Source organism: Alexandromys fortis, unplaced genomic scaffold, assembly GCF_014885135.2.
Source record: "Alexandromys fortis isolate MF-2015 unplaced genomic scaffold, M_Fortis_MF-2015_v1.1 scaffold_28, whole genome shotgun sequence".
Classification (NCBI taxonomy): Eukaryota; Metazoa; Chordata; class Mammalia; order Rodentia; family Cricetidae; genus Alexandromys; species Alexandromys fortis.
This window is the reverse complement of record NW_026067901.1, coordinates 13,445,374-13,457,854: the sequence shown is the minus strand read 5'-3', so window position 1 is coordinate 13,457,854 and position 12,481 is coordinate 13,445,374. Positions and strand designations below refer to the sequence as shown.

General features: G+C 53.0%; 2 protein-coding genes across 3 annotated transcripts; one reads left to right on the top strand and one right to left on the bottom strand.

Moving 5' to 3' along the window:
• Window positions 1–1,069: 1,069 nt before the first annotated feature.
• On the top strand, window positions 1,070–1,321 carry LOC126493187 (NADH dehydrogenase [ubiquinone] 1 alpha subcomplex subunit 3-like). Its single transcript, XM_050130081.1, has one exon. The coding sequence runs from the start codon at window positions 1,070–1,072 to the stop codon at window positions 1,319–1,321; it is 252 nt and encodes an 83-aa protein (XP_049986038.1).
• A 2,513-nt stretch (window positions 1,322–3,834) lies between these two features.
• Rtl6 (retrotransposon Gag like 6) lies at window positions 3,835–8,456 on the bottom strand. Of its 2 annotated transcripts, none has more exons than XM_050130057.1 (2): window positions 5,084–8,456; window positions 3,835–4,195 (listed from the first exon to the last, which is right to left on the bottom strand). In XM_050130057.1, exon 1 carries the CDS (start codon window positions 8,222–8,224, stop codon window positions 7,508–7,510), a length of 717 nt encoding a protein of 238 aa, XP_049986014.1. In that variant the 5' UTR covers window positions 8,225–8,456; the 3' UTR covers window positions 3,835–4,195; window positions 5,084–7,507. The 2 variants fall into 2 exon arrangements, with proteins under 2 accessions (XP_049986014.1, XP_049986025.1); XM_050130068.1 differs by having other exon boundaries at window positions 3,835–3,925.
• Between the last annotated feature and the right edge of the window lie 4,025 nt (window positions 8,457–12,481).

The following is a 12,481-nucleotide window of genomic DNA, read 5'->3' as shown; positions in this document are numbered from 1 at the left end:
CTTCTGCCCTCTCCCATGATCCTCATGCTCCCAATTTACCCAGGAGATCTTGTCTTTTTCTATTTCTCATGTAGATTAGATCCATGTATGTCTCTCTTAGGGTCCTCTTTGTTGGCTAGCTTCTCTGGGGTTGTGAATTGTAGGCTTGCTTTTCTTTGCTTTATGTCTAAAAGCCACTGCTGAGTGAGTACATATGAAATTTGTCTTTCTGGGTCTGGGAAACCTCATTCAGTATGATGGTTTCTAGAGCCGTCCATTTGTAGAGGCGTTTCCTTAATTGACATTCCCCCCTCTCAGATGGCTTTAGCTTGTGTCAAGTTCACACAAAACTAGCCAACACAGCCATCATAGAAAACACCGCTGTATCAAGAGAATCTGTGAGAAACCCAGAGTCAGGTGCAAAAATTGCCAGCGTGTTGACATGGCAGTGTGGCAGACTCCAGCTCAGGTGTTTGAGGAGGTGGAGGTGTTCGCGTGGCCGACTCCACCTCAGGTGTGTTTGAGGCGGTGTCTATATTAGCCACTTTTCTCTTGCTGTGACAAAACACCACGGTCAAAAGCAACTTGCGAAGAGGTTGCCTCAGCTTAGAGTTCCAGAGGAGAGGCCATCATGGACGAGGAGGTAGCAGGCAGCTGGAACAGGAAGCTGAGACATCACCTCTCCATTCATAAGCAGGCAGTAGGGAGAGAAAATCGGAAGGGGGAGAGGCTATGAGCCCTCAAAGCCCACCCCCACTGATGTTTCTTCCAACAAGGCTGCGCCTCCTAAAGGTCCCATAACCTCCTGAGCAGCTCAATCCCCTGGAGTCCAAGCGTTCACATCCGTGAGCCGTGATGACTATCCCCTCAAGACATACGTGAGCCGTGATGACGATCCTCTCAAGACATACGTGAGCCGTGATGACGATCCCCTCAAGCCACCTCCGTATCACCGACTGCGATCTGAACAGCAAACAGTTGCTTCTCAACATTATGACAGGAAGGTGCAGATTTCAACATGTGAATTTGGGGACACACATTCTACTGCAGATGGCAGTAATCAAAAAACAACACACTGGTCAAGACCAAGATGACCGGGATGCTCTCTGCCTTTCCTAAGATTGCTTGGGCAAAGGAGCCAGTGCTGGTGGTATCCTCAATCTGTGACCTCGCTATAATTATGCCCATAGTCAGCCCCTACACCAAGTATGCTGCCATGATCAACCAGGCCACACCCTTCAACTACCCAATGGCTGTACCAGGTAACGGGAAAGACCCCATGTGCCCAGCTACTCCCAGAACTCTCAGGGGCCCAAGCCTGGAATGGCTGAAGAACCTGTGAATATTCCTGCTGATCGAAGAGCCCCCCCAACAGAAATGTAAAAACCAACCCCACAAAAATAAAAGTAAAAATATAAATGAAAAAAAAAAAACAAAACAAAAAAACCCACTGATCTCTACTGAGGAAACTGTTGGAAAAAGAGGCTCCTGCTGTCCAGGGAATGCTGGCCGCCTCAAACTGGAAAAACTGCATTCTGCGGAGGGTCTGAGAACTGTGCTCCCCACACGCAACACTTTCCCTCCCTCCTATGTACTGGCAATGGCCCTTATTCAGCAGATAAGGAGCCCCTGAACCTGAGAACAAGGTCCTGTTCTCAGGAAAACTGGCTACTAGGGTTGTTACAGAACCACCCGTGATAAAAGAAACTGCAAGCAAGTTACATTTGCAAAGGAACGGGAATGTTTAATCGAGTAGCCAGACCAGGGGATGAAATGTTTATTGTTAAGTAATTCCCAAAGACAATGTCCTGTCCTCCCCAAGGCTGTTCTCCTGGCCTATTAAGTGGGCCAAGGGGCACATGAACAGATGACCCCACCTTGTAAGTAGGCCGGAATGTGAGGTTTGTGGGCTTCCCCAGAGTGCAAGGCAGACGGCCGCTCTGGCTCGGGCTCTGGTTCGTGCTCTGACCAGGACAGCCGCCATATCTGCTGTGTGATCACAGCTGCCTTGAGCAAGTCAGGCACTGGGGACACTGTTGGCAGAACCTCTGCCCTTGAGACATACCATTTGGTGGAAAAGACCCAAGTTCAGTGGAAATGTAAAATACTTGACAGATGAGAGGCTGCGGGAGGGGCAACCAGGAAAACCCTAACCAGGTCAGGGGAGACCTAACAGTAACTTTGAATCTGTGTCAAGGGTCATTGGAATGAAAAATAAGGTGGGCTGTTCAGGCCTGAGAGGCAGGAAAGGACCTAGGCTGGCCTCACAACTGGTCAGTGTCAGGCCTGGGTGATGGGCAGGTGTGGGCTGGAGATCGGTAGATTGACACCATTTCCACTCCCTTGGAGACAACGTGGACAGACAACAGGGAGTCAAAACCACCAGAGTCCCCTAGGCCAAGTGGAGGAGCCTAGAGGAGGCACATGGTCACTGGCATGTTAGCCCAGGTCCCCGCAGTCACGGTTGCCAGCTTTTACTTGGGCCAGAGAGGGATCCCTCTACTGTCAGGTCAAAGGGGATGGTAAGCCCTCGCAGCCGGGGACATCTAGGAAGCCACTAAGCACTCTGAACCTGTGTATAGCAGAGGACAGCTCGTGGGACAGATCCTGACACGTCGGAGACACAGGCACATGGTGACAATGTGAGGACTGTGTCTGCTGCGGGCTGGACGAGGGGCCGTCCAGCCTCTGAAGACATGGCTCTGCAGCTGCCCGGCTCCACCAGCAACCCTCAGAGCGATGGCACCCACCCCCAAGGTGTACCTGTCACAAGGTTTTTAAGAGAAGCCTTATAAACTGAGTGGTAAGAGACAAGAGCATGTGACGTGGGAACCAGATCTGGGTACAAACACAGACAGAACATGGGGCCGTGCATGGGGCAGGCCAGCCTCTGTGTGGAGAAAGCCGCCCGCTGTGCAGTGTTGCTGGGGAGACGTACCAAATTAATCCCAGAAACGACTGCTTATTAGCCGGGGGGGGCCAGGGGGGGGGGACCCCTGTTTGCTTTTGGGGGGGGGGGGGGGGGGGGATTGGAGGGGGGGGGGGGGGGGGAAAGGGGAGGCGGCGGGGGGTAAGGGGGTGGAGACCCGAGCTCCCAAGCACTTAGAGCCCTCCCAGAGGCGTCCCAGAGGCTTACAGAGTAGGTCAGGGCTGCCTGCTCTTAGTCGTTCCTCGCCCAGTGGTGCCTGACATACAAGGCCACTCTGCATGACACTGTGCGACTTCCTCCATCTCAGCAGCATGCAGTGGATTTCCTCAGAGGTTCACAAGGTGTCCCAGAGACAAGACATGAGCGGTCTGAGCCCCCCCCCACTGCCTCCTGGAAACCCACCAAGATGGAAACAGGCCACTGCTTTGTTTAGAAATATTTTGTTCAGAAAACCTAAGTCTTCATTAAAGTACAATACTTAAGCTTCCATGTCCTCTGATTCCTTTCATGGCTTAAATGCCACCTGAAACTGTGACGTGGCATGTGCTCAGACAGCCTACGTGTGCCAGGGAATCCCGGAGCCATAACGGCAATCCAAGTACATGGGATGGTCTGTGACACAGGCAACCATCATGTCTGTCCGTGCTATGATGGCGCCTGTCTTGTATAGGTCATGTTCTAGGTTAGACACCAGCTGACAGAACCACCTCTCCCTCAAAGTGTAAGAGCTGCTTGTGGCATAAACACTGAGACAGGGACCCTTCTACCACACCTGGGCCCCAAGGCCTATCTATGTAAATATGTCTATCTGTGTAAAGGGTTTCACAATGTCTCCCAAGACACTGCTGTGCCTCAGCCACCCCTCCTGCCCTGTGTCCCAGCATCAATCACAACCACAGCAAAAAACCAGAAACACATACAGCAGATATGACACACAACAGGTTAATATCTTTAATTCCATTACGGAGCTCTTACAAACTGGCCAGGCCCATCAGCAGAGCAAAGGACATCAGCAGGCTGCAAAAGAGGAAACGCAATCACTTGGTGTAAAGATGCTTAACGAGCTAGAATCGAAGGATGCAGCTGGAGCATGCTGCTGCCGTCCTCATCCTCCAGTCCTGGCACAAGACCCTGATCAGAGACACTTACCCTTGCTGGTGGCAGCGGAATGGACACAGAAATTTCTGGAAACCATTTTGTCGGTCGGTAATAAAAGTCTCAGAGGGCCCGTATTCGTTAATCCAATAATCCCACCTTTGAGAGTCTACTCAAGGGAGTGACTTGGCCCTAGGAGGAAATTCTGACACTTCATCCATCTCTGACACAGCACTGTCCCTCTGCCTAAGGGGAGTGTTTGGAGTCACTCAGGATAAGGTTGGTGGCACATGGGACAGCTGTGTCATATGCTCGCAGTGGGGGTATAGGTGCAAAGAAAGATGGGGCCAGGGAAGGAAGGAAACACCAAAACAATGAATTTGATCATTTTCTTTCCTCCCTGGTCCCCTATACTTCCTGACAAGTGCTGTCATGGAGAATGGGAAGCCCTGGTCCAGCCACTGGTGGCACTTAATGGGGCTCCTCTCTTCAGTTCTACCCTCTGTGCTGGACCAGCTGTCACCAAGTCCAACATGAGGTCCTAAAGAGATGTTAAAGGCTAGGACTTCCCAACCCTGGGAAGCTTGCCCACTGGCCCAGCCTCCAGCTCTCAGTTCCTAACCCAAGCCTCATGTCATGACATCCCAGCAAAGCTCCTGACAGACACCTTCCAAGCACAGGGTGATAGAAGGGAGTTAGCATGCCTGCTACACGGCAGAGCCTCTGCCACCTAAGGCCCTGTCCCCAGTGTGCTCCAGCCAAGCCCCAGCCTTGCTCCCTGAGTCACCTTCGGCCCACGGCAGCTTCTCCAGCTGCATTCACTCCCCTGCAGGCTGATGCGCATCCAGTAGAGGTTCCGTCCTCCGCAACAACAGGCACCTGTCTCAGACCAGCCCAAATGTACTATCATCCGGCATTCATACCTGCCACATACTCAGCTGGGGTCCTTCAAAGTCACTAAATGCTTTGGGACGTGACGCTAATTCCAAGGTCACGTTAAACGCCAGGCTGGGAAGTCACCCTTATGCCAGGCCAGGTCCCATTGTCAGTTAGATACTAAATACAGTGAAGTCTGCTTACCAGATGGGTGTCACGGCGTCTGGGGAGCAGGCGCAGTACGGCCACAACAGTCAATGCCAAGAGGAAGGCCACTCCTTCATATACCAGCTCCTCTCCCCTTCGCCCTGTTCTCTTCTGAGCTCCGGAAACTACAACCTTAAGATATGTACAAAGCCTCCCCTCCCCCTCTTCCTCAGCTTGATGCCCAGTTATCACAGTCTCCCTCTGGAGCCGCATGGGCCTTGCATCTTGTCCTTTTGGCTGGGGACTAACCATGTCCCCCCACTAGAGCCACAGTGGGCTCCTCGGCAACAGATTCGAAGTGGTTCATCCAGGCCCAAGGAGGAGGGCAGTGTCAACCGTCTCTCATGTGCTCCAGGCTCCAAGCTACAGGGAGCTATCGAGATGGTTCTAAATACAGGGCAGCACGGCCCCAGTTCCATAAACACAAACACCAAGAAAAAAAAAAAAAAAAAAAAAAACAACAAAGAAAAAAACCAATCACGAAGTCACCGCCACCAGAGCAGCAGAGTGACTCGGGTGATTCAGCCCAGACGGCAAAGGGAGATAGTGAAGCCACACAGGCAGACAGCCTGCACGGCTCTGGCTCCAGGACCAGCTGAGGGCTGAAGCAGAATCTAACACAAACACATCACCCAGTGGTCCAAGGAGCCAGGGCAGGTGGCATGCCTCCCACTGGGTCTCTAATCCTGATTGAGAAGGCCACAAATAAATGTCCCAGGTGCCTCTTGCCTCCACAGACACCGCCCCACTTTTCTGCTGAAGCTATCGCTTCACCTACGGACCCCTCTACTGGAAAGTCCTGAGACTCAGCTGTTGGGGACCAGTAAGTACCCTCAATGGAACCCCCGGGGAGTTTTCTGCCTGCTTGTGAAGCACCATGGTGCCAGCAGGACGCCTTGGTCTAGGCTGTTCAGCAAGGCTGCTGTGCTAACAGAGTTAACAAGAAGCAGGTGGCTGTGGGCTGTGAACCCAGCGAGCATTGAAGATCCTGGCCTTGCAAAGGTGGCTGCTTTGGAATCAGTCACTTTTCCCAATGACAGAGGAAGTCTCTGAAAGAGGCCATGTCCCAGCCTCTGGACTCCCAAGAGGGGAGAGCTTTGGGTGGGTGCAGAGGTGGCCTTTTGTGGTCAAGACAAGACCATGCAGAGGAGGGCAGGAGAACCCAGGAGAGGCACCCATCTCCCCCAAGGGGCCACGTGGGCGTGTAAACACAGTTTGGCATTGAAATATGACAGGTGTCTCTGTCCAGGGCTCGGCTGAGTCTGAGTCTGATTTCCAGGTCATCCTTCTGGGAAGAAGCCAACGCTTTGTTCTCAGAACCGGAATGTGTGCCACCCGAAGACCAAGGCTGTTAACCACTCACGACCAATTCTTCGGCAAGAGGCCAACAACACCCCTTACCGAAGGCGCTCGATGGTGTCTCCCAGAGGAACTGGCTCCCAGCCAGGCTTTTGTTCTTGGACAAAGGCTACACATTAGGCCCAGGCACAGAGAAGGTACTGTTGCATGGGCTCCTTCGACCCCTAGAGATGGTGTGGGTGGCTGAAAGGCAGAGGTGAAAGCCACCTGGCACCTGGGTGGAAAAGTCTGCGGCTAGGTAAGGCCCACCGTGGAGCCACATGGGCAGGAATGAGCAGACACCTGGGAGTCTCTCAATGGAAATCCAGGCAGCAAATAGGGTTCCCAGGGTCCCCCTCGGTCTGTCGTAGCTGGCACATGGATGTCAGGAATCTGCTGCCTGTGGCAGCCTGATGGAACTGCCCAGGGTCCCGGGTCCCCGGTTAACTTAGCAGATGAATGCTAGATGTCCTGGATGCCGTCAGAACGCTGGCAGTCACAGAGAGGTGTGGACGAGTCTCCTGTGGACAGGAGAGGCAGGAGGAATGTCTGCGAAGGACCAGATGTTCCCAGCAACAGCAGTGGGGTATGCTGGAATACAGGCTCCCCCAGAAAGGGAAGAATCCCTGGAATGCAGAGTGACTACCTAGCAATCTTGCCAAGTGATCAGATGTGGGCAGGCTGGTTCAGGTATACATCAGCCACCTACAGGACCAACTTGGCTTCTTTCTATTCAGAACTCATCAACTGACAGGGTGCATGTAGGAGTGCACAGAAGCTGAATGTCGGCTCGCAGAGCCCACAGAGGCGGTCAGCCCAAACCGCTCCTAGGCAGGTGCATGTCCAAGGGGCTGTGTTGTGATTACTAGAGAAGCTGGGATTGCAAGCAACAGAAAGGGGAGCATGCACCGAGTTGCAAGTAAAGCTAGCAAAAACACACAGCAGGATGGATGACCAATGAGGATGGCAGGATGGTCTCCCATAGATCAGGAGTGGAGTGAAAGGCGTCTGCAAACAGGACAATGCTACCTTATGGACAATTCTTCTCAGCAACAGTCTAGCTACCTGGGTGGTCATAGGTCCCTAAAGGTTCCGGCTGCGGGTGGGCAAGGCTGGTGCAGGATTGGTCCCGTTGGAGGCTGGATGCACTGGGCAGGGCCCTGTGCCCGGTGTGGCCACTTGGCGACACACCTGCCGCTCCCGCACAGCCCTATTGGATGCAGAAGTCTTCCGGATTTGCGCACGCCTCGAGTGCCTCAGCGGGGATTTGTAGGTTCTGCGCAGCTCGGCCAGAAAGCCCTGGTAGTTGTTTCGCAAAGGGCTGTCCGGCTGCATGTGGGGGATGGCCCACTTCTCCGCCTCCCCAGTCAGTCGGGACACCAGGAAGGCCACTCTCTCGGCTTCACCCGGGAAGCGGGAAGCTTGAAAGATCATGAACCTGTCCATCTGCATCAGGAACCCCGCCAACTGGCCGGGGTCTCCAGAGAAAGGTTCAGGCAGCGAGGTGGGCGGTGTGGTCATGGGTCGAGTCCCATTGGAGGTGATGGCAGAGATAGGCGGAGTGATCTGCAGAGCGCCAGGGATGCGCGCCCGGGTGCGCAACAATGTGAGCTCCGCCATCACGCTCTCCAGCATGTTGGTGAGGTTGGCCTTCTCGGCTCTCAGCGTGGAGGCCTCGCGCCTCAGTGCAGAGTTGGTGAGTCGCAAGGAGGTCAGGGTGTCAGCCACATCATCCATCTGTGCGCTGGCACCAGAGGCAGAGGCTGAGCTTTCTGTTTTGGAGGTCTGAGGTTGGACCATTCTGGCAAAGATCAAGCAACAGAGAGCCGGAGCAAAAGGCCCTGGGTGCTGAAGCAGGGGCGCCCAGGCAGAATCTGGGAGAACAAGCCTGGGGACACTGATCCTGTCCTAGATGCAGTTCCTTTCTGCAAGCTTTGCAGGGTCAAGGTGTGGGGCGCTGGTTGGACCTGCCCAGGCCTTGAAGGATGTTCGAGCTGGAACTGCTCAACCCTTGCAGGATGCACAGATTGAACCTACTCAAGCCTGCAGCATGAGCAAGCAGGACCTGCCCAGGCCTTGAGAGATGAGCGGGTTGGGCCTTCCCAGGCCTTGCAGAATGCAGAGGCTGAACCTGCTCAGGCCTTACGGGATGCGGAGACCTGCGCTGCCCAGACTTGGCGGGATGCACCTGCCGGAGTTCGGGCTGCGAATGAAAGCGCTGCCCGCGGGTGCCACGAGACTACCTGCCCGAGAACAAAGGCGGCCGCACCTGAGCTGGCCCGGGCCGGGCAGCGCGTGTACCTGTCGCTCCGCTGCTCCTTCCGCTGCCAAGATGGCCCACGGATCGGGGCCGCACCCGGCTTGCGCGTCACGGCGACCGCCGGAACTGCTTCCCGGGCAGCGGTGGCTGCGGTTCCCGCGGGGCTGAAATGTCGGGGTCGTGGCACTGCGCGGTCACCGCACAGTCTTTGTGCGGGCGCGGCCAGCGAGACAGCAGCGGGGAACCAGGCAACTGGGTCGGGGCCTGCTGGTTGCCATGGAGACCGCCCGCTCCCGGAGCGACGGCGAGCAGCTCTGCCTTCCGGAAGTGACGCAGCCCCGCCTCCCGGGCCATGCGCCTTTCTCAGCAGCCTATCAACAAGGAGCGTGGGTTCTGCTTTTGAGTCTCGCTCTTGGAAAGCTTAGGTTCTTTCTGGTTCCTCCCAAGGCACCATACTGAGCCTCTCCTCAGTGGTGGTGTCATTTTTTTTTAAGCTAGGTTGACTTTTCTTGCTATAACTTGAATGCAATTCAGATGAACTACATTGTAGGTCATGACAGCAAATCTTGACAAAGAAGAAAACTACTTTTTATTTTAATTTTTTGAGCCAGTATCCTGTAAGCCCGACTGGTTTGGCTCTCAGGAAGTAGCTAGGGATGACCTTGAACCTCTCCTGCCTCCACTGTCCCTTTGCTGGATTGCAGAGTTCACCACTACACCAGATTCAGACAAAGCAGTCTTTATTGCTCAGCATGGCCTTGAACTCACAGTGTAGCCACGCGATTCATAACATTTATGACATAGCCACGAAATAATTTAATGGTGAGGGTCACCACAACATGAGGAACTGTATTAAAGGGCTGCAGCATCAAGAAGGGTGAGAAGCACCAGGCTAAAGGATTTGAGTGGAGATCCTGGCGTTTTCTAGATTACCCTGGGTTGGTTGTTTCTTCGTGGTCAGTTCCACGCTGGGGTGCATTTGGGAGAGAAAACGCCTTCTGTGAAGCCGTTCCAGGAGACAGGTACAGCAGCCTGCTGAAGGTAGGAGGCAGGCCTGGGGTGGGAATGTGTTCATTCTGCCTACGGTGTTCGGTCTTGGGGTGGGAGATTTCGGCTGAGGGTACCCACACGGTGAGAGAACAGTTGCGTTCCACTGTGCCAGACTGTATGTGTTGTGACCAGCAAGAACTCCAGAGCATGAAGCGAGAGAGGACAGGAGGAAGACAAGTATATTCTTACGTCATTTCTGTGAGGTCTCCAAAATCGGGTGGAGGCAAGAGCTACATTAGCCTTGACTAGAGACAATGAGTTCAGAAATCAAACGTGCTGAACTCACCCCCTCCCCCGCACGGTGTTTCTGAACATGCCTGAGCATCCCCTGTGAGGCAGCCCCAGTATCACAGTGGTACCATAGGTCCCTAGATGCTGTGGGCAACTGAGGGGCCTGCTGTGGTTGACAGTATAGACCCGAGGTGCCCCAGTGCCCTGGAAAGATGTGTCCTATGGTGCCGAGAACGATCCGCAGTAGCCCCACTCTTCGGTTCCCGATGAGCAAATGTATTAAGCATGTAGCCAGGAAACGCAGAACAATCAGCAGGCAGAAAGCAGAGCAGCATCAAGTCAGTGCTCACAGCATCCAGCAGAGGCGGCCGGCCGCAGTAGCCTGACTGAAACAGGCCAAGGGGACGGCAGCCAATGGGGGCCGAGGAAGCCAGCAGAGTGGCTGGGGGAAAACGCAATTAGCTGGAATTCCCGGTTGCCATGGATGAGCTTCTTGGCTCCCACTCCCACCGCAAGCATTTTTGTGCCACGGGATAAACAAAAGTAACTTCTGTTGGGCACAGTTTGCCTTCTAGCTGTCCTCAGGGTGCAGTGATTTTCAGATCTGTAGCTGCAGGCTGTCTTCCTTTCTCAGAGACAGAGGCAGGGGCCAGCTTGTCCCTGGAAGGTAGAGATCCTCTGATATAAACGTGTTAGGATCTGGCAACAGGGAGTCTCCTCCCACCCCCCAGTCGGCTTGCAGTAACCTTAAACAACACCGACAATTTGCTAATAAAATGTATATTACAGAAGGCAGAAGGCTCACCCTAATTTTGGAAGTGTTAGACCGTGATATTTGCTTATACTTTTCCTCATTTCAAAGAGGCAAATAAAAGTTGTAGTCCAGAAAAAAAAAGGAGCAAAATGAAAGTACAAAAACCGAAGTATGTTTATTTGCTTTTGAGACGAGGCCGTGTAGCCCAGGCTGGCTTTGAATTTCATGCGGAATGCCTTGAACTTCTGATCCCGAAGTCCCCACCTCCCCAGTGCATACCGGGATTTCTGCAATGGAGAGCAAACTCAATGCTCATGCGTGTTAGGCAAGCACTCTGCCAACTTGGACAAGCACTCTGCCAACTTGGGCAAGCACTCTGTCAACTGAGTTCCAGCTCTAACCACCAAAACAAAAAGAAATTTAAAAAAAAAAAAAAAAAAACGGAAAAGCAGAAGGAGAGCACTTGGGTTCAGTTCGGGTCCAGACGCTGCTGTGATTCCAGATAAGACACACAGCCTCTTCCGTGAGTGCAGGAGGAAACACGAGATGATGTGATTGAGCCCATAGACAAGGCCAGCCTCCTTGTGGGCCACAGACACAGTCTCTCGTGTGATAGGGACTCAAGGGTAGGAACAGGGCCAGGCCGTCCTTTGAAGCCAGAGGTGAGAAGAGAAACAAGTCACTTGGAAAGAAGGAACTCATCTCAGTCATTTCATGGGGGTGGGGGTGGCAGCCTGTGTGAAAGTGTGGACCTTGGGCCACGCAGACACCATCTCCCGAGCCCATGTCACCTGGATGGATGAACAGGCCATGGAAACTCAGAATCACCAAGTCAAAATCACGTTCTTCACTGCAGACCAGGCCTCAAATGTTGGGTGCTGGGAAGAAGTGGGGAGGGACGGAGGGAGAGAAAGAGAGAGAAGCTTTTACCCACAAATAAGAAAATTCAAATCCCAAAACATCTAGAGCTAGCTTGATGGCAACAAAATCAACACTCATAAGATGAATTAACTCCAGATGAAATTAAATAGTTGGAACAATGAAGACACTTTAAGTTGAGCACGTGTGGGCGTTTGCTAGAATAATGAGTGAATACGATTTACAGAGAGAACAGAGATTGTGTGGCAGGTCCTTCTGTCGATGTGTTGCTTTTATTGGTTAATGAATAAAGAACTGCTTTGAGCCTATGGCAGGGAAGAACAGAACTAGGCCGGGAAAGCTAGGCTGTATGCTGGAAAAAAAAAGGATGGAGTCAGAAGCCATGGAGCCACCAGAGACAAATGCTGAGAACTTTACCCGGTAAGCCACAGCCACATGGCGATATACAGATGAATAGAAATGGGTTAAATTAATATGTAAGAGTTAGCCAATAAGAAGCTAGAGCTAATGGGCCAAGCAGTGATTTAATTAATATGGTTTCTGTGTGATTATTTTGGGTCTAAGCTAGCCTGGCAGCCAGGGACAAACAAGCAGTCTCCTCCAACACAGAGAGGCATAGGCCATCAAGATCAGGCAGCTGTGGAAAAGGCACCGCCCATCCTGACAGCCTGAGTCCGTGCCCAATACTCACATAGTGGAAGTTCTAGTTCATTCTGTGCTGTGATAAAACGCTATGATCAAAAGCAACCTGGGGCAGGAGGGGGGGGTCCATTGGCTTATACCTCCAGGTTACAGTCTATCATTGAGGAGGTCATGGCAGGAATTTGAAGCAGAAACCATGGCTGAATGATGCTTGTTGGCTTATTCCAAGGCACATGCTTAG